Source organism: Myotis yumanensis, unplaced genomic scaffold (genome assembly GCF_028538775.1).
Source record: "Myotis yumanensis isolate MYYU_CA2020_CCGP unplaced genomic scaffold, mMyoYum1.0.hap1 SCAF_9, whole genome shotgun sequence".
Lineage (NCBI taxonomy): Eukaryota > Metazoa > Chordata > Mammalia > Chiroptera > Vespertilionidae > Myotis > Myotis yumanensis.
Genome location: NW_027223760.1, coordinates 44,388,398 through 44,409,424, shown reverse-complemented (window position 1 = coordinate 44,409,424; position 21,027 = coordinate 44,388,398). Strand labels below are relative to the sequence as shown.

Here is a 21,027-nt window from a genome sequence, read left to right as displayed (position 1 = left end):
ATTACATAAATGAAAAGATGGTTTAATAAATGAAAAGATGGTTTAATGTGATGCCAATGCTACTGTCAGTGACTGTCAGTGGGCATATTTTCTCTCTCTCGCAATATATATATAATTTATATATATATTAAATATATATATATATATATATACATGCTTTTTTCCTATCTCTATGTCAGTCTCTGTGTATGTGTGTGTATGATTCAAGGATGGGACTGAGAAAAAAATGAACTATAAATTGAAGAGGAAAATAATAATGCAAACAAAATAGAGTGAATGTCTCTAGGTCAACTTCTCTCTTCTCCCTACTTCCCAGTTTATTGCAGAGTTTTTCTTAGGATGCAAGTGTTAGTTATTTAACTGTAAACTTTTTTAAAAATCTCCATAGTTTGAGTCTAGTTTTAATATTCTCTTTCATTTCCAGGGCATTGTTTATTGATAATACTGGGAAGGGATTTTGCTATTCAGTAATATTTGACAAACTGAGTAAACTATTTTTCTTTTTGTCAGAATAAATAAAAATAAGAGATCCTCATTGAAGATGTACCCTGATGGTGTAAATATTGAAATAAGCTAAACATTAGAATCATCTAGAAGAATAATTAGGACTCATCATGTCCTTCTCAACCCATACCCAAAAGAGCAGCAAAAGACCGTTGCCAATGGAAAATCTTATGCAGCCACAAGTTCCACGAAACAATTACTTGCATTTTCAGGAAGAAAAGCAAAGACTCCAGTTAAAGAAATTCCTTCTTGATAGGATGTTCCTAGTGGCCATGACAAGAGACAACATAGAAAAAAAAGATGTCACTGAATACTATGAGCAAGTGTTTCAGTCGATTGCAAAACCTCACATAGGAGAAGCAGTAACAGGATTGCTGCTCATGTATCGTACTTTCATTGTGCATATCCTTGAGTCTTCCAGTGGTACTCTTTATCGCATTCTTTTAGATTATATTAACCATAGAAAGAATAGAGGAGAATACTTTATCCAAGGGATGAAAATTATAGTCGTGTCCCATAACATCCCAACAAGGATCTTCATGCAATGGCATGTTGTGGTCATCAAAGTGCCAGTCATGTATCTGGACGATGTGACACAGTCACAGTCCCTGGAAGAGGTCATCACTGAGTTTCTCACCCAGACGCATAAACTAGCACTCTACTTTTTTAAGACTCTTAAAGTGGGCGTAAAGGGACCGGGCGAGAGCTTGCACCAACCTGCACCTGAATTACTCCTCCCAGAACAAATAATTAAGTATTTATACAAATCTGAAGAATTCATGGAACCAGAAACTTTCATAAACATGTATAATAGACCCATTCATGTCACTTTGGATACTGAGGTGGTATGGCCTGCTCCTTCCCGTTTCTAGAACTGGAAGTGATGACGTGAGAGATGTGGTCAAATCTCCTAAGGAATCGGTGCTACTTCAATAAAAAGAAAAGATTTCTAAAGTTACTCATCTCTTTAAAAAAAAAGAAACAGAACACCACAATATACACAAAGGTAATATACGAATGTCTACAGAGTATGTTGAAAATGTATCTGTTCTGATATTAAGTTCAATATGTTATGTGAATAGGTGGAGTGGTTTCATAAGTTCTGAAAGGTTAACATTAGTTTGACTTAGTTTATTAAAGAAAACTATGCAAAAGTGTCAACACTTGATTCACATTCTCATTCTCTAAACAGTCAATGAGCAGCTGCTGCCACACAGAATCAAATTTTAGGAAAAACCATTTTGTTCCAGGAGTACACAATTTAGGGCAAAAATACCTTGAGTTGCTTGCAATCTAAGGTTTGAGGAAAGTATGTGTAAAAATAAATAGCAAGTATATGATACAGCATGATACAGTATGATATAATCTCATATGTGATCACTACTATAGTAGCAGTATATAGGAAAGACTCTAAGAGCACAAATGGGGGAGTAATCTCTATATGATTCCTGAATTCAGAAAACAAAACCTAAACTTTGAAAATAGTCCCAAATCTCACATATTTTGAACTATAAAATCAAGAATATTGAGACCATTATAAAGCTAAAGAACACATTAGCTTTTTTAAATAACCAGAAAATATATTTTCAGAAGGCATATTTTTTCTGCAAAATATTTTATTATTCACCTTTTATATGACACATTTGCCAGGTGCTAGGGATATGATAGGGTGCACATAAGACATTATTTCTCAATGACTCCATAAGAGCATTTCTCAATGATTCCACATAATATAAACAAATTGGTTATTTTTTCAGTGACTTCCTGTAAAGCAATTAATTAAATGTAATTTCTATATGACCTATTTTAAGTTTGTCTCTCCCTTCCTTTACCTCCAGATTAAATTTTTTGCATTACTTAAAATGGTGAGGTGTGTTTGAGAAACTGAATGAAATTAATATCTTTACTATTTTGGTAATACTTATGCAAAATATCTTATGAAATGCTATGGATTTAATGGAGAAATATATTGTTATTTTAGTTTCATTTTTTACTTATTTGATTTTCAGTCTCTTCGGGAGAAAAAACACACAATCTCAGTATGCACCTCAAATTTGTCATGTGCAGATAATTTGTCATTTGTTTCATATCAGAATCAAATTTCAGGAAAGACAATTTTTATTTTTACATCTAATAATATAGATTGACATACAGAATGGCATTTTCCACTTTTAACTCAACTTGAAGTTACATTCATTTATATTTACTGACAGAAAGAGTATATTTTAGATGACAAGTAATTCTTCTGGATAAGAAAGAATATATAGTTTTACTAAAATTTTTAAAAAGACAAGCATCCACTAATAGTAAATATTTAGTGACAAAATGAGTGGAGATAAGAGTAAATGCTTTTCAGGTGAGAGAGGGGGAAGAAGGAAGGAAGGAAGGAAGGAAGGAAGGAAGGAAGGAAGGAAGGAAGGAAGGGAGGGAGGGAGGGAGGGAGGGAGGGAGGGAGGGAGGGAGGGAGGGAGGGAAGAGAGGGCAGACACTTAATGAAGAAGTAAGTAAGCCTTAGTCTTAGCTTTGAATGGATGTGAGGAGAGGTTTGGGAGGGCAGAGGAGACTAAGAGAACAGAGAATGAGCAGAAACAGGAAGGAGAAAATGAACAACAAATGTTTATTGGATCAGATAGAATCCCTTTAGCAGGGCAAATTTTATTTGGGAACAATGTTTTCTAAAGTTAGTGAATGGAAGTACACTTTATAAATAAAATTATGTACTAATAGATGTAAAATATGGCGGGTTATATTTTCCGAAACTGGCTACTGCAGTATAACCCATCCCACATACTCTTCTTCCAGTGTGACCTTAACATTCCTCCATGGCATGGTGGCTTCTACATCCACCATGACCTTTGTGATTGCCCTAACCAATAGAGAATAACACAAGTGATCCATGTGACCTTCAGGACTAGGTCATAAAAACACCATCTACTTTGCCTAGATTACTTGAATGCTAGCTCTTGGAACCTAAACAATATGCTGTCAGCAACCCCAGCAGTTTTCCAGATGATATCCCTGGGCTGAGGTCCCAGCCAACAGCCAGTAGCACCTCTATGCATGTGAATGAGTGAATCTTCAGGGGATTCCAGACTCCATTCCTCCAGTCCACCTGGATTTCAAAACAGACCAACTGACAGTGCATGAAGTAGTCAAGAAGAGAAGCTATTCCCACTGAGCCCTGTCCAAATTGCAGATTTGGGAACAACATTAGTCATTGTTGATGATGTAAGCCTCTAAATTTTGGGTGGATGATTATCAGCAGTCTGGGCCAATAATGTATTTGTAACAGGAATAATATTATATATAACATCTAATTATATATAATTTTTATTATATATAATAATTATATGTATAATTTAATATCATTTATTCACTCATATATGAAACTAATATTTACTAAATGTTTGCTGGTAAATATTTACTGAGGGCCAAGCACTGTACTAGTCCCTGAGTATATAAGCAACGGTAAGATTTGTATCCTCCACACTGCCTCGCATAGATCTTTTATTGGTCTATAATACATTTTGGTGTGAAAGGGATCAATAAAAAATTAATTCATTGATCCAAAGGGGAAAAAAAAAGTAAAAATCTGAGTCATTTTCGAAGAAGCTATAGATGCTAAGCAATAACATTACTGATTTAATATACTGTTATTTCACACTTAAAATAATTTATGAAGTGTCAACTGTGAAAATAACTAGAAAATAAAAAGTAACTGTAAACAAATTCAGCTACTTGTATAATTATTTCTTTATTTTAGTGAGCACACCAGGATGAGTTTATTCAAATGAAAGTTACCCTTCCTAGTAGTCACCTTAGGAGGGTTTATACTTATTCCAGTCATCATTGCTGAAAATGTTCTGTGACTCTTTTATGGCAGATAAAGAGGTGTATAAATCAAAAGGAGCATAAATATTTTAGTAACCTCTAGCTTTTTGATCACCCCACTTGATTTGTGACTTAATATTCGATCTTTGTTCATAGATAGGTTTGTTTTTAAATATTGCTCTCACTCTCAAAGGAAGATCTGCTGTCACTGAACATATCGAAAGAGTGTGATATTGCCTCTATGGGGAAACACAAATATGTTTCAGTGAGCTACATAGTTGCATGATTGAGATTCCTATGTAGCTCACTAATATTATGTCTTTAAAGGGAACAACACTCATTTGAGTGTGTATGTTTGAATCTATGTGATAAATTGCAGAAATAGATACTATTTAATTTGATCGTGTCCAAAAATGTGACTCACTAAACCTTAGAAAGACTCACAAGGTAATTCTCAACCCAATGAGAGTTGTAGTTTCCTTACAATAAAACTTTACATAAAAGCAGAGTACAGCCCGGCTGGCAATGCTCAGTGGTTGAGTGTTGATCTATGAACCAGGAGATCAGGGTTTGATTCTGGTCAGAGCACATGCCCAGGTTGTAGGCTCCATCACCCAGTGGAGGGCATGCAGGAGAGAGCCAATCAATGATTCTCTCTCATCATTCTCTCTCCCTCTCCTTTCCATTCTGAAATCAATATATGCATATATATTGACATATAAATATATTTCTATCTCTCCTTCTTTCTTCCTCTCTGAAATCAATAATATATCTATATAATAAAAGCCTTCTATATAATAAAAGCCTAAGCAGCCATTACAGCGGAATGACTAGAACGGCTGGTTGCTATGATGTGCGCTGACCACCAGGGGGAAGACGCTCAATGCAGGAGCTGCCCCCTGGTAGTCAGTGTGATCCCACAGGGGGAGCGCCGCTCAGCCAGAAGCTGGGCTCATGGCTGGCAAGCACAGTGGCAGAGGCGGGAGCCTCTCCCACCTCCATGGTAGCACTAAGGAGCAGCAAGGAGCAGAGAGCAGGCGGGCGGTAAGGAGTGAGGGCTCCGGACTGTGAGAGGGCACAGGCCAGGCTGAGGGACTCCCCCTCACCCCCGGAGTGCGTGAATTTCGTACACCAGGCCTCTAGTTTCTAATACCTGCCCTTGTTTCCATGCCCACCTTACTCCACCTTACTCCCTCACTCCAATCTCCTCTTTGTTATGGCCAAAGGTGATCCTGAGTGGTGGTGGGAGTGGTGGGCGAGCAGTGAAAGGATTGAGAAAAGACAGACAAGAGAATGAAAGCTGGGTCTCAGTGGGACGCTGCTCCCTGATGAGAAGACAGCGCCGGCACCCACAAGCCATGTCTTTATTTTATAGCAGATACCACAAGGCAAAGTAGGGGCGTGATCACGTTGTTTACAGCATTCTCATGAGTTCCAACCTCACTCAACTACATGCACCTGAACTCTATCACAAGGCACGTGGGGCTACGTGTTCAGACCATAGGTTCAAGCTTACAGGCTTACAATCACAGCCGTTGGCTATGATTGTGCTGGGAGGGCCCTGCCCTCCAGCTGGGCATTAGTCCGAGGCTTGAACCTGGCCAAAACACTGTAGCCGCGCCCCACACCTCTTCCTCCTCTCTCTCTTTCTAGTCCATATACTATCAAAGGTAAAGGCAGTGGAGCGTAAGGTGTAAGAGAGCCACCTCTGGTATCTAATTGCTCCACTGAAACCTGGCCCTGTAACTTTTTTTAGAGCTGTAATGTTTTGTGTTGTTTGTGTGTGTGTTTTCATCTTTCTGCCCCTGGGTTTCCTCATCTACAAATGGATGTGATAACAATGTCTACATTATTGGCTATGAGCTTTGCATGAAACAATGCTGTAAAGATCCTAGCATACAGTAAGCACTCAATAAATTTTAGTTCTCTGATCAGACTTCTTCAGTGGCTTTCATTTCAACTCCATGATAAAAAGCAAAATTCTATCACAATCTGTAAAGTCTTAATTCTCTGATCTTTGCTTACTTAGCCTCATCTTGTGCCCACCCTTCTCTTTACTCACACTTTCTTCTCTAACAGCTTCCCAATATTTCCATGCTTTTTGCCTTTAACTTCCTTCCTTATTTCTCTTAGAAAAATTTTGCATATCCATCAAATTACACTTCCTGTGTGAATCTTGATAAACTCAAGAAACCCTTTTCTTCCCTCATTGTGTGTGACATTCAAGCAATTCCCCTGTCATATTGCTGTTGTTTATCGTCACACTCGTTTCCCTGCCAGCAACTTATAAGCAATTGCTATGGGATTTTTAAATTTATTTATAACTTTAGGGCTTTATTTTTTTTAAGAGAGTTGTTTAAAATATCTGTAAGAATTTCTCTATAGGGTACTTTTACTGAAATAGTTGTGAAATATCAATACTTTAAAATGTTCCTATGTGATTAATCAGGTTTGGGCCATTGTCCATGAAGTTTTTTAAAATAGCAAGTCAAAATATAGTGGCTGCATCTTATCTGAAATCTTCCATTTTATTCACAAAATAATGTCTTCCATCCTAATTTGGAAGGATACCAAGAATACCTTCTGGAAGTGACTCAGCTGAACTTTTGTATTTATATATTGCTATTCACTGAGCCAAGTATAAGAGCTCATTTCCAATTCATTGGATTAAAAATACTCTTTCCTTTTGGAGCATATGAGCAAACTACTAATAAGGAATACAACCTCTATTCCACATTTTAAAGATGCTTTCTTTATGTTCTTTGTTTCCTTGTTTCATTAGCCACACTTATCTGTTCTTTGAGATATGTGCATGGTAAGACTAGTAGTTATCTATTATCTATATTTACTTAGGTTATTATAATATGATTCTATTTTAATTATATAGTTCACATTTCTGATCTGTTTTTAAAATACAAAGCCACTATTTTTAAAGGCACTATATAAAAATAGTTCATTAAATATAAAGCCTTGATTTATGGAGGAAGAAATGAATGTATTAGTATTGAATATATTTACATTTGACCAAAATTCATTCAAGAGTAATGACCTCCTCAGGGATCTCTCTCACTCAAGTCTCCTTCCTCTTCATTCTCTTTCCATTTGATACTATACTTTGCCTTTTGAAAACAAAAATGATAGACTACTCTACAACCAGGTTAATTTTATTGTAGATAAAAACTACATACCTTGTAATATTTAATTATTTGATTCTTTACTTTCTATCCTATACTGTGATAATTCCTCAGCATATAATGTGTTCCAGCCAAAATCAAAATGAAAATAATGGACAAAAACATTGAAATGAGATGACTGACCTTTATTATGTACTTGCTCTATCACTAACTCATTGTGTGCCCTTGAATAACTAATTGGTTACTTTTGGGAACTCTGCTCATCTCCATCATCAAATTTATGAACATCATAAAGAAGTCCAGGAAGCCCTTGAACTGTTATCTAAAAACGTGTCTGAAATCATAGACTATGCTGCCTTACCATGAGACAGGCAGAGGATAGGATTAATGTGTTTCTATTAAAAATATTAACCCTAGTGTCTAACTGAATGACTAAACCACCCTATCAGACACTACTTGTGGGCAATGACAACATTTTTCTTTAAACAAAAAAAAAACCCATCCTGGTTGCATCTATTGTAGCACAAAGATGAAGGGGGAAACTGAAAAGCCGGAGATGATAGATAGATAGATGATAGATAGATAGATAGATAGATAGATAGATAGATGATAGATAGATGATTAGGACTTCTAAAGAGCAAGTTTGGCCTGGTTGGTGTCGACCCATGAACCAGGAGGTGATAGTTTGATGTCTGGTCAGGGCACATGCCTGGGTTACGGGCTTGATCCCCAGTAGAGGGTGTGCAGAAGGCAGCTGATCAATGATTCTCTCTCATTATTGGTATTTATAACTCTCCCCTTCTCCCCTCCTCTCTCTGAAATCAATAAAAACTTATTTAAATATATATAAGAGCAAGTTCGGTAGCACCATTAAGTCAGAAGAAACAGTGAAAACCAGGGCATTTTTCTTTAAGTCTGATGGAAAGCCATTGAAGATTTTAAACAGGGCATAATCAAATTGGTTTGGCTGCTGAGTGAGAATAAATTGATAGGAGACATGTTAACGCAGACAGACCCCTTAGTAAGTTGTTACAAATCTTCTGGCAAGAGATGGTTATAGCTTGAATGAGATTAATGATTGTGGAAATGGATCTAAGGAGGCCAATTTGAGAGATAATCAGGAGATAAATAAGCCTAGGTTTTGAGGAAGAGAATGATATCAAATATGTTAGGTTTCTAGTTTTTCCGACATATACAAGCAGTATGAAGTTTGTAGGGGAAGATTGTACTTTTGAATTACTGGCATATTATAGCTACATAAGGTGGGCACAATTTTTATTTGGTATTCCCATTAGCACTCACTTTAGATGAGGTATAGAGCACACACATTATATTAAATATCATAGTTTGCTGAAATGGCTAAGTAATAAGATGTATTTTCTGTTATAACAACTTCTAGGAAAGAAAAGTGAATAAAAACAGTTTGATGAGATAAAACATATTAAGCTGAAGAAGAAATTATCTGAAAGATTACCTTGAGTCCACTGTTCACTAGAGCTCCCCTTAATCTTATGTCTGCATTCAATGGAGCCAAAAATAAAATCAGCAACACTTTATTTCACTTAATTCCTTCCCTTAGTCAAATAAAAGTTATTCAAAACATTAATTCGATGATTATCTATTGCCTCCTTTATGTTAGTGGACACATAAACCACAAACACATAAAAGGCCCCATATCACCCCCACCAATTCATGTGCATATCATTCATTCCATTCGCAATAAAAATTTAGATGCAAACGTGACATTTTGCATTATATTGAAGTGGCTTACTCTGGTTTCTCTCAGTTGGTTGTGGGACAACATGACACACACTGAATCTTTTTCTCTCTCTGCATTTAGCCATCCAGCAAATATGAACTTTGTTAGGCATGGAGGCTCGGGGCTGCAATGCAATCATGAGAAAATGAGCATGATTTCTACCATAGAGAGTATGCAATCTCTGTCTTTGTCTACCACAAACACATAAACGAAAATTAAACAATTAAAATAAGTGTCATTATCATGGATATGTAAGTGTCAATGGTTTCCTATCCTGACCTACTTTAGAGGATGGGAGGCTGTCTCTGGGGGATAAAAGATACGAGAATTTCTGAAAGTTAAATAGAAGTGAGCCAAATGAAAGGCAAGGAGGAGGAGGGAAGTGTTCCTGGCTATATACATATGTATACTCTAGCAGAGAGATATTCTGAAACCAAAAGGCAAGAGAGTCATTCCACGCTGGAAGAACGGAAAGAATTTCAACCAGGCAGCATTTGAAATACAAAGGGTAATTGTAAGAGGTGAAAGGGATAGCTAAGCATGGGACCAGCTGATGCGGACACTTAAAACCGCATAAGTACCATGACTTCATCTCCAGTCAAACGGGACCCAGTTGTGTTTTAATCAGAGAAATGTCATAGCTAGATATGCATGATGAAGAACCACTCTGAACCGGGGAGAAGAGATTGGAAGAGAACTGGGAAGCTATATGAGATAGATAGGAGGCTATTACAGTAATCAGGGAAAGAGATGATAGGAAGTCTATACAAAAATGATGATAAGAATAAAAAAGGGCGCAAAAAATCAAGAAATAGGTCAGATAACTTGGTATCTGATTGAAAGTAGAGAATGTGAAGAAGAGGAAGGAGTCAAGGATGGAACATGTGACAGGTGGTGGTGCCATTTCCCTAGACAGGTAATCCTGGAAGACATCTGGGGAAGGGAGATGGAGTTTTCTGTTCCCAGCATGCTGAGTTTGAGGCGTTTGAGGGACATCAACATTAAATATCCTGTAGAGAGTTTGTTGTATTTCCCTGAAGCTCAGGAGATTAAGTCTGCATGGAGATGGAGATTTGGAAATCAGCATATAGATGATGAGTAAGATTTCAGGAGGAGTACTATCACCCAGCACAGGCACATAAGGGAACAGAGAAGACAGTACTTCAAAACCTGGAGAGGGCCAAAGGCAGAACAGGGACCTTCAAAGAATTCTAAGACATTTTTTTAATTTAAATTGCCCAGAAGCAGAGAAAGAGACACAGATGAGGACAGTGTCGTGGAAGCCAAAGGGAAAGAGCTTTTCATAAGGAGAATACTCAGCAGTATCAGTAGCTGTCTCAAAGTCAAGTAAGAAAAGACTAAAAAATATACTTAATGACAAGGGGATCATTCGTGACTTAGAAAGAGTGACTTATGTAGTGTAGTGGAGGTAGAAGCAGGATGCAGTAGGTTAAGGAGTGAGAGTTGGGTGAGAAAATAGAACAAGTATAAGCAATATTTCAAGAAGTTTGGCTGTGTAGTTGTTAGTGAATCTGCAGTCAATTGGGGAATGTATAGGACCCAATTAAAATTCTGAAATGTTTACAGAAAGGAAGACCAACAGTGTCTTTTGGTTCCAAGGAAGGAATCTGTCCTTTCATGTGAGATTAACTATCCAATCAAAACTTGAGGGGAAAGGTGTTCTACCGAGTTTCAAATGGCAAAGATATGGGTTTGTACACTGAAAGTCCTCAAATGACTGTTTGTAAGTTCTGGAAAAGAATGGCCAATAAACTTTTGTGTAGATAAATGATTACGCTCATCTCTAGAAGAAAACTAGCTGTGCAGAAAATGACTTTAGAATATTTGTAAGCTCTGATGTTACAGCCCAAACTTTGGATTATTCCACTGGTATTTTCATGGTCAAGCTTCTATAGTTGATTGCATATTATGCTATGTGCTTTATCTCCTTTATGGACCAACCACATTGCATTTGTAAATTCTGCTCTGAAATCTGGCCCTTATCCAGATTGCATCTTTCTTTGCCCGGTCAGGGCATGCTAGGAAACTGCAAATTACAATCAAGTCTCAATTTTCCAAACTAATGATTTTAAAGGGCAATAATGCATAATCCAAAATGATGGTGAATTCATGAACCATTTATCTCTGCAATGTATATTCATTAAACTTGACTATAAGTACTTCTTATATGACATTCTTAACAAAATGATAAAGCATTTCAACTGAAATGATTCAAGGGGACTTGCAAGGCATTCCAATTTCTCTATTTTTGCCTCCCACTATATTCTATTGCTATATCGCCTTTCATGTTTACATGACTCATTAAAATAAACTAACATATTGTACTTTTTAGGATGGAGAAGATAATCAAATTTCATCTACTCCTGACATCATTTCCATATTATTGCCACCCTTCTCTATAGCTATGGTTCTCTGTCTCTGTCTCTCTGAAAAGTTTCATTCACAAAAGAGGATAGTATAATAAGCCCATGTATACTAGTACATCACCCACCTTCAACAATGATCAGAAACTATTTTCACGATTGACTCCTTATTAAGAAACATGCCCATCATCTCTCTGAGATATTATGGACTCAGAAAGCCCACAGATACTAGAGCCAGGAGGAGCATTAGATGTTATCTGTTCCAGCCTAGTCGTTCAGTGAGGAAAATGAAGCAAGCAGAGACTTAACAAAGCACAGCTCTGATTGATAGTGAGGCAAGAGTTAGACATCGCACACCTCTTCCTTATTCCCTCTGGTGAAATGAAGACTACATTGCTACTGCCTTATTCTTGATACAGAATATTCCCCAAAATTCACATGAGGGCCACTAGCTATGTACCATAGCAGGGAACCTGGAAACCACACAGCTTGCAGGCAGACACAATCTGCTGACAGAGCATCCATTATTATCTCTGGCACTACCTGGTTCTTCTTGCTAATATTCACCGAATGATAGTAGAATAAGCACAAGTAATTAGTTTACAAATAATAAAAGATGATGTTTTCCCCTTTGTATTATATAGAAGACACACCAAAATATCTCTAATAAAGATGACTCCCAGTTGATTAACAGGAATAAAATGCTTGCATAAATAGAATTAAATGTGCACATTTGGAATATAATTATAGATACAGATAGATAGAAATGTCAGTGTATATACACAACCCTCTTAACCCAAACTAGAGAAGCCGATTAGGATTCATAAAACTGCTCCCAGTTAAGGGGGAGAATCGGGGACTTAACTACCAAAGCTGAACAGTGCAGTACAAGAAAGGCTTTGTTAAATAACGCCAATCATTTCTCCACCAATATGTCCTCCCCACCTCAACTCTGACTCCCATCTGGGTACCTGCCCATGTACTTTTCACAGAGTATCTCTTCCCATAGTTTCGTGTAGAGATGACAGACTGTCATTCTCTCTGCAACTCAATCTCTCTCTTTCTCTCTCTCTCTCTATCTGGGAATCCAGATACAATCACCTCAGCTCCCGATTATTCCATTTTCCAGTCCTGACTGAGGCCTGGTAGCAATTTTTCCCTCCTCAATCCTTCCAATAGTCAATTCTTCTCTTTTGCTTAAGTCAAAGTGTATCTTTTTCCCTATTGCAGCAAACAATTCCTTAGCAGTTTGACAAACATTTTTCAAAGCAACCTATCAGAGTTCTAGTTTCACATTGGAAGACTCATGTTCAAATCTCACATCGTCTGCTGCCTGACCATGATCTTGAAAAAGTTATTTAACTTCTATGGGCCCCAGTTTTATCAGCTATAAATTGAATGAGCACCCAAATAGTAAATGAGACAAATCATATGTGAAAATAACCAGCAACTCAATAAATTCATGTTGACTTTGTCAGAGTTGAGCCTATGCTCTGAAAGTCTGCAATTTCCATAATACAGTTATGACAACAAGCTTTGTGACAAGAATACAAAACGGTCTGACTTCTGACCGGCAGCCTAGGGAGACCTCAGGGATGTCAGATCAATTAGTCAAGCTGCTGATCCGCAATGCTTTGGCAGCAAGGAGCCCGTAGTCTAGAGACGGCCTACAAAATCTCCTAGCAGGTAAAGCACAGAGTCAGTCCTTCAGGACTTTTGCTGCTGGTCTTAATCCCCTCTGGAACAATCTGTGCTACCCTTTGATAAATGCTTAAATGCCCATTCACGGAACTCAGCTCAGTAAATTCAGATTTATTGATTTGTGTTGGGAATATATTATTTATATTCTTCAGTAATAATGTGAACAATAGAAAATCACACCACCATTGTAATTAAATGGCTTATTATACTTATGAAGATTTTTTTTCATTATTTCAAAAAGCTCAAATTCTAATAAGATGGGAATGGACTTACGTTGGTTTTCTGATTTTTGCTTCCAATATATGCTTCTAACAAGAAATCAGTTGCTTAATCATATGTCCCTCAAGGAATAAGGTATACACAACACTGTGCCTTGTCACCTACTATACATAAATTGATCTTTAATATTTATACTTATGTACAGAATTAGTATATGAAAAAATAAGAAAAGTATGTGATGATAAGGGAAGCAAAATATACATTTTTACTTCCCCTTATGAAGAAAGATAATTTGGGGTTTTCACCTTGAAAAGTATAATATTATTTGTGATTTATGTGAAATGAAAATTGTGAAGTATTTGCTTCACTTTAAATTGTCATGAGTTATTGGTGTCACTGCATTCTTGGAAAGTGCCTTTATAGTTTTGTGCAGTTGCCAATAATAAGAGTTCTTACCATTAGTTTCTTACTAAACTCTGAACATCAGTTAATTATAACTGTACAATGACTGCTGTATATATGAATATGTTGCCAAAGTTTATTTTAATTTTGCCATATGTGTAGGTGCCCACATTTCATGTTTACTTTAGCTTAATATTTTCATTTTGAACCACTTTAATCAAGTAAGATTGAATAAATGAATAAAAGAATGAGCAAGGGGACAGTTTTATCGAATGCCTACTAACCTGCAGACCCTGCAGCACCCAGGTGCTGGCATTTACCTGGATGAAAAAAAAAACACATAAAGAAAGGTAAATAGATATGTGAACTAACAATTAAAATGCTATTATATTTCAACCAAGGAATACGAACATTGTCACGGCAGCATAGAGCTAGAATAGTCCATTTTCATTACAATGGTTTCACACCTGAGCTTTGGAATCTGAAGGTCCTGCGTCCAAGCCCTTGCACGCTGCCAGGCAGTGACTCATAAAATGTGGACCCTCACCTCATCTGAAGAATGGAAGATAACGCTGCCTACATCTTAAGAAAATTGTTTTAAGAATGAAATAATCAATGTGCGAAACGTTTGCTTTGGCACAGTCTGTCTGACATAGAGTGAGGGCTTCCTGCCTGTTATCTGAGTGTGAGCGGGGCAATAGGGAGGTGTCTGGAGCACCAGGGAAGGATGGAGGATGCCCACAGGCGTTCCAGTGGGAAAAGGAGAGGACAGAGTGTGAGCAAGTCAAAACCTTCCTCAGCCTCTAGCGTCTGAGTTTCAAATCAAGGTGAGTTGATATTGGTTCAATAATTTCATAATGTCAATGTGTACAACAAACCAAAAGGCTGCTTGTTGAAAATGTACGCTCCCCCCCAAAATAAAATTAAATAGATAAATAAATAAAATGTGTACCCCAGGCCCCACCCCAGGCATTCTGTTTCTATTAAGTCTAGTGTTGGGGTCTCAAATCTGCAGTGTAACCTCATTTAGACAATAACTGATGAAGATGAGCTCTAAAGGCCATTCTAGCTTGGTTTTACTATAAGTAGCTAAGATGTCATATTGGACATGTAATTTAGCAATCTTCTTTTCCATCATTTTATTCCAGAATCATGAGAACCTGACACATATACTCAGAAAGTGCTTACTATTGATGGCATTGAGGTCAGCCAATTTGATGGTCTTTCTCTAGAATATTCACAAATTTTTAAGCCCAATTCTGGAAAAAAGGAACCATAATCAGAAAGACCAGCAAACTTGTAAATGCCTGCAGAGCAGCAAGGAGATGGGTTCAGAAGCAGCAGTTGCAGCAGCAGGGCCATCAGAGGAAGGCTTTAGGGTCCAGGTAATACCAGTTCCCCCTGTGCTCCTCCAGCCCGAGGGGCTGCAGTGACTTACTGCAGTTACTAATCTCTGGGTTATGGCACCTTCCTCTTTTCTCTCCCTCGGGCTTTTCAACACATTTGTTAAAAAAATAAAAAATAAAAAGCTCCTGCATTGTACTCCCTCTGAAAAGCTGAGAATGGTTTCTTTTATCATGACTAGACACTGATACAAACACTTTTTGCAACATGAAGTGGCAAATGGTAGACATCAATTGAATATTTTCTACTAGTATATATGCTAAGAGCAGAATGTATGTGTGCAAAAGTTTGTATCTACACATGGACCTCAAATTTGCTCATAATATGAATATATGTAAAATATCCACAACTCTTAGTCAGTAGTATTTCCTCCTTTCAAATATGTAACTGTTATAGTTTGGGTTTTTTTAATTGGGGAGAGAAAATGATAGAGGGAAAAATAACTGATTGGTCCATTAAAATTTCCCAAGGCAGAGAAAGATATTTAAATGTAGTGATCAGATTGCATGCTTATCAACAAAGAGACAGTAGTCTTACATTAAGTAACTATCTCTATAGAAAAGAGGAAAATCCCTTCTACAGCCAGCAACATTCTAAAAACCACTCAATCAATTTGATTTGACAAAAACAAGAAAAATAGAAAAGCCACTTTAAATGTATCATTGTCATGGATTAAAGCTGTATCAGGAAAGTAGGGCATCCTGAGCTACTGAGCATTTTCATTATAAGAGTTGTAAAAATGCACGGCTGCTATTTGCAATAGTGTATTAAACAGAAAGCTGACTGGCCTCCATGCCTGTACTTCCCTTCCCAAGAAAACACAGCTACGGTGTAAGAGCCATTTTTTAGGGCCATTTGAAAGAGCAACAGTTTCAACAATTTGATATGGAAGTGCTGAGTTTCCAGTCAGTGCTCAGAACATTTTCTTTAATCCTTACCCAAGGGCATGCTTAGAGAGAGGAAGAGAGAGGGAGAGAGAGAGAGAAAGAGAGAAACATCAATGTGAGAGAGAAACATTGGTTGGTTGCCTTCCTTAAACTCTCCAACTGGGAATAGAACTGGCAACCTTTCAGTGCACGGGATGACACTGAACCAACTGAGCCACACCGGCCAGGTGTCAGAACATTTTAAAAGGTCAAGGAAACTGTTTTTGACAGAAAAAGCCAACTGCAGCAGCAATAGCCATCGGCTGCCTTTCACTGTGCACTTACTGTGTGCCAGACACCAAGTGCTTAGCATTCATTAGCTCATTCACTTCTTACCATGGCCCTATAAGGCAAGTCATGTCACCAGGGAACAAGCTAAGGCTCCCAGGGGTGAAGCAGTCACAGAACTAGTCAGTGCTGCAGTGGGAGGTCACACCAGCTCAGGTCAGTCCAACTCTAAACTCAATATGCTTCACCACATCTCTCTGCTGAATATATGAAAGGAGATCATCCATACTGCCACCTGAAAATTGTAGGGGCATGAAGGGTAACTGCATAAAACAAGGCAAAACACATACATCAATACTACAAAACCCTCCAAACTTCATGTTTTAATTTAAAAGGTTAAATAAATATAAAAACATGCAAGCTTTATCGCTCCTCGGCCTTTTGGCTAAGATCAAGTGTAAAAACATGCAACCTTTGTCACCAAGCCATACTGAAAAGAACTCATATGTCAGTAGCCACACATGCATATTTCAACAATAAAGATTTAAAAGAATAATAATAATTTTGACTTCCCAATTGAAATAGTCTTCTGTTTCTAATTCTAGAAATCTTAAACTTCTCCCAGACCAGCCTTCTATAACCAGATGTTTGCCTCACACACTGGTTAGTTCCAATTAACTCTATTTCAAATCAACCCCCCCTCCTCCTTGAGAACTCAGTTTAGGGGAAACTTTTTTGAGCCTCCTTGAGCTTATCATTAACGTGTTTCTGAGGTTCCTAAGTGATCGTTACCAGATTCTTCCAGGGACATCATATGGAATTCTTGAACTTATACTATATAGCATATGGATGCTGGAAGATAAGCATTACATTTTAATGAAAATATATAACTCATTCTTTAAATATATTTAAATTCAATTAAACTAGGATTGATTAATATATGCATTATTTGGGTTTTATCTATAATCTTCTTGGCAAAACTCCTGTTTCCCTAGTAAAGCAAACATGTATTTTATCATCATGCATGTGTGTGAAATTACAACTTTTATAATAAAATTTACATATCATTTGTACATAAATTTTGTTTTATTAGAAGTCCAAGCTAGAGGTTTCTTTCTTTAAATAATTTATTATTTTCCACTAAATACATAATTCACATCTCTCAAATAATGAAAACTCAACCGAGCCATTTCTAACCATTTGTGAGAGATTTATAAATCTACATTATGGTCGGATTTTTGAATTTCAAAAAGTAGTGTTAAGGAATAGATAATGAAATAACTTCACAGATGTTACCCTGGATATAAACCATGTGTTTTATTAGCATAAATCTAGTCATTCTTACCTAATCAGTATTCTTTTGTTCATTTGTTTCAAATCATTAGTAAGTTAGCTTTGGTCAGTCAAAGTAAAGTAGCAAAGTGAAGTCTAATTATCACCCCATGTCAAAAAAAAAAAGAGGGCCTTAATTAAATAGTTTACTGTCAGTTGAGCTGCAAATATATGTTATTTGCTAAAACTCATTTTAATAGCATTTTTAAAAATAAAGCAGACCATAATCTTGTGTTAGGGCAATCTTTGCCTTTGGAGTGGATGGGGCTTGAAAAAGGGTACACCAGGTTTTCCAGAGAGTTGTAATGTTCTGTATTTATATCGGGAGCATCAAAAAGCTGCACACTTATAATTTGTGATGATTTATATATTATGTTATTTTTTAATACAGAAGTTAAAAAATAACTTTCCATTTTGATAGCATTAGGTCAAGCACAGGCAATGTTGGCAATTTAATAAAATTATAATTATCGCTTCAGTGGATCCCATCACTTTTTTAAAAGTAATGTTCTCCTCCCTATGAAATTTGTAGATGTCCAAATCAAAGACTACACAAACTAACAACAATAGCCTTAAGATGTGTCTTTAAGATGATCTTGTTTCAGGGTTCTTAAATTAATCTTCTGTATAGATTATGTGTATATCGTTCAACAGAAAAATATCTGGGAAAAGTAAATACTATTTGAAATAGTGGGTAGTATTTTCCTAAATGTATAATAACATCTTACTGAGTTTACCACCTTTGAAGAATATAAAAGTTCTACTCTGTTGAAAAGTAAGAAAATTTTATCCTTTGCAACTGCATGGATGGAACTGGAGAATATTGTGCTAAGTGAAATAAGCCAGTCAGAGAAAGACAAATACCATATGATTTCACTCCTATGTGAAAATTAATGCACAAACTGAACTACTAAGAAAAATAGAGATGGACTCATAGACCAAGAGCAGGCAAACAGTGGGGAGAGAGGAGAGCGAGGGGGAGGGATAGAGAAAAAGAGAGAGAGAGAGAGAGAGAGAGAGAGAGAGAACTCATGCACATGAACAAGAGTGTGGTGATTGCAGAGTGGAGCAAGGAGATGGGTAGGGATGGTAGAGGGCACAGAGAGGATAAAAGCTGATAAAAAAACTAAAATAATAATTAAAAAATGAATCATCAGTATGTTATATTTCAAAACTTGTATTACATAAAAACTGTAATAAAGCATTTTGAGTTGCAAAAAGTTCAATCAATACATAAGAAAATAATACAAGTGCTGAACATGGAAAAAGATTAGTTAATTCTCACATAATTTTCAGTCCTTTACATGACTTAATAATGAAAAATTTCCAGATGTCTCTGAATAGTTACAGGGATGTGATGTTAAAGAGTGGGCAGATCTACCCTCCTGCTTCTAAAGAGCACACTAAGGACCAGTGAGTAAATGGAAGAAGGAGGCAGAGACATTGGTAGAGACAGAAGAAGACTCGGTGTTAATTACATTAGTCTCACAAGAGGATCAGTCACTTCAGTGAGCAAAGTAGCCCACCCACCATTGGAAATGAGCTCCCATGTTAAGAGTGGTTGTGTTAGTTTCCTATGGCTGCTCTAACAAATTATCACAAATGTACTGACAATACAAATCTATTATCATACAGTTCTTTTTAAAAAAAATATATATTTTATTGATTTTTTACAGAGAGGAAGGGAGAGAGATAGAGAGTTAGATACATCGATGAGAGAAACATCAATCAGCTGCCTCCTGCACATTTCCCACTGGGGATGTGCCCGCAACCAAGGCACATGCCCTTGACGGGAATCGAACCTAGGACCCTTCAGTCTGCAGGCCAACGCTCTATCCACTGAGCCAAACCGGTTTTGGCTATCATACAGTTCTTAAGTTGGAAGTCTTTCTGGACTAATATCAAGGTGTTAGTATGGCGGTGATTTTTTTCTGGGTGATCTATAAGCGAAACCATTTACTTGCCTTTCCAGCTTCAGGAAGTCACCTGCATTCTTGGCTTGTGGCCCCTTCCCCTATCTTCAAAGCCAGCATCACAACCTCCTCAGAGCTCTTTCTGACTCTGACACTTCTGCTTCCCTCTTATAAGGACTCTTGTAATTACATTGGGTCCACCTACATATTCCAAGATAATCTCCTCAACCTCCTTAATTATCTCACATCTGCAAAGCTCCCTTTGCCATGTAAGTTAAAAGAGTCAAAGGTTGTCAATATTATAACATGGAGTCTTTATTATGATGATATATTAAAGTTATATAGTAGGAGGCTAAACTAGATTGCCAAGTGCCCTCCAAAGTTTGTATCCTATAAAAAAAGCAAAGAAATCAAATATCTGTTAACAACTATATAAAAAGTTTATTTGTATTAAGAAACTGACCATACAATAAACCTGATTCTCTTCATTCCAATTGATTACTATTATCTCTCTATGTGTCCACACTATATGGCTGGATATTTTAGATAAAAACATTGTTTAGAAGAATTCCAAGCTCCTCTTTGAACAGTAGCTACATCCAGACTGATCCAAGAAAGGACAAGTGCTAACAAAGCCTTGTTGGAAAGTGTGCAGCTGATAAGTTCAGGCAATAATAACCACTGATCAGGGAATTATTGTAGGTCTTTTGAAAGAGGAAGAGAGAGAGAGAGATGGAGATAGAGGAGATAAATAAATAGGCAGAGGCAGAATGAAAGAATAAGAGAAATATAGGATTTATGTACCACAATTTTTCTCCTTACTACACACTGCTAAATAGAAAGAGAATTATCAAGTTCCTGAATTGAAATTCATTTCTCAGAAACTATTAAATATTCCAATGAACCCTTGCTGGTTTGGCTCAGTGGATAGAGCATCAGCCTGCAGACTGAAGGGTCTCAGATTTGATTCTGGTCAAGGGCACATGCCTAGGTTGCGGGCTTGGTCCCCAGTAGGGGATGTTCAGGAGGCAGCTGATAATGATTCTCTCTTATCATTGATGTTTCTATCTCTCTTTCCATCTTCCTTTCTCTCTGAAATCAATAAAGTTTAAAAAAATATTCCAATGAAAAATATGGCTTAACTAACTCATGTATGAATTTCATTCATTTATATATAACCAATCTTCTCGTGTGGCCTTTAACAAAAGATATGGAATATAGTACTCTGCAATTTGGATTAATAGAAAATACTAAATTATGCTTGAAGCAATTGACCAAGTGATCTTGGTA

General features: G+C 36.9%; 2 protein-coding genes across 2 annotated transcripts in view; one reads left to right on the top strand and one right to left on the bottom strand.

Annotated features, from left to right (window-relative positions):
* Positions 1-21,027, bottom strand: part of ZNF804B (zinc finger protein 804B) — a 392,449-nt gene that overhangs the window by 363,512 nt on the left and 7,910 nt on the right. The window lies entirely within an intron of this gene.
* Positions 615-1,376, top strand: TEX47 (testis expressed 47). The gene has a single exon (XM_070425106.1). It carries the CDS (start codon positions 615-617, stop codon positions 1,374-1,376), a length of 762 nt encoding a protein of 253 aa, XP_070281207.1.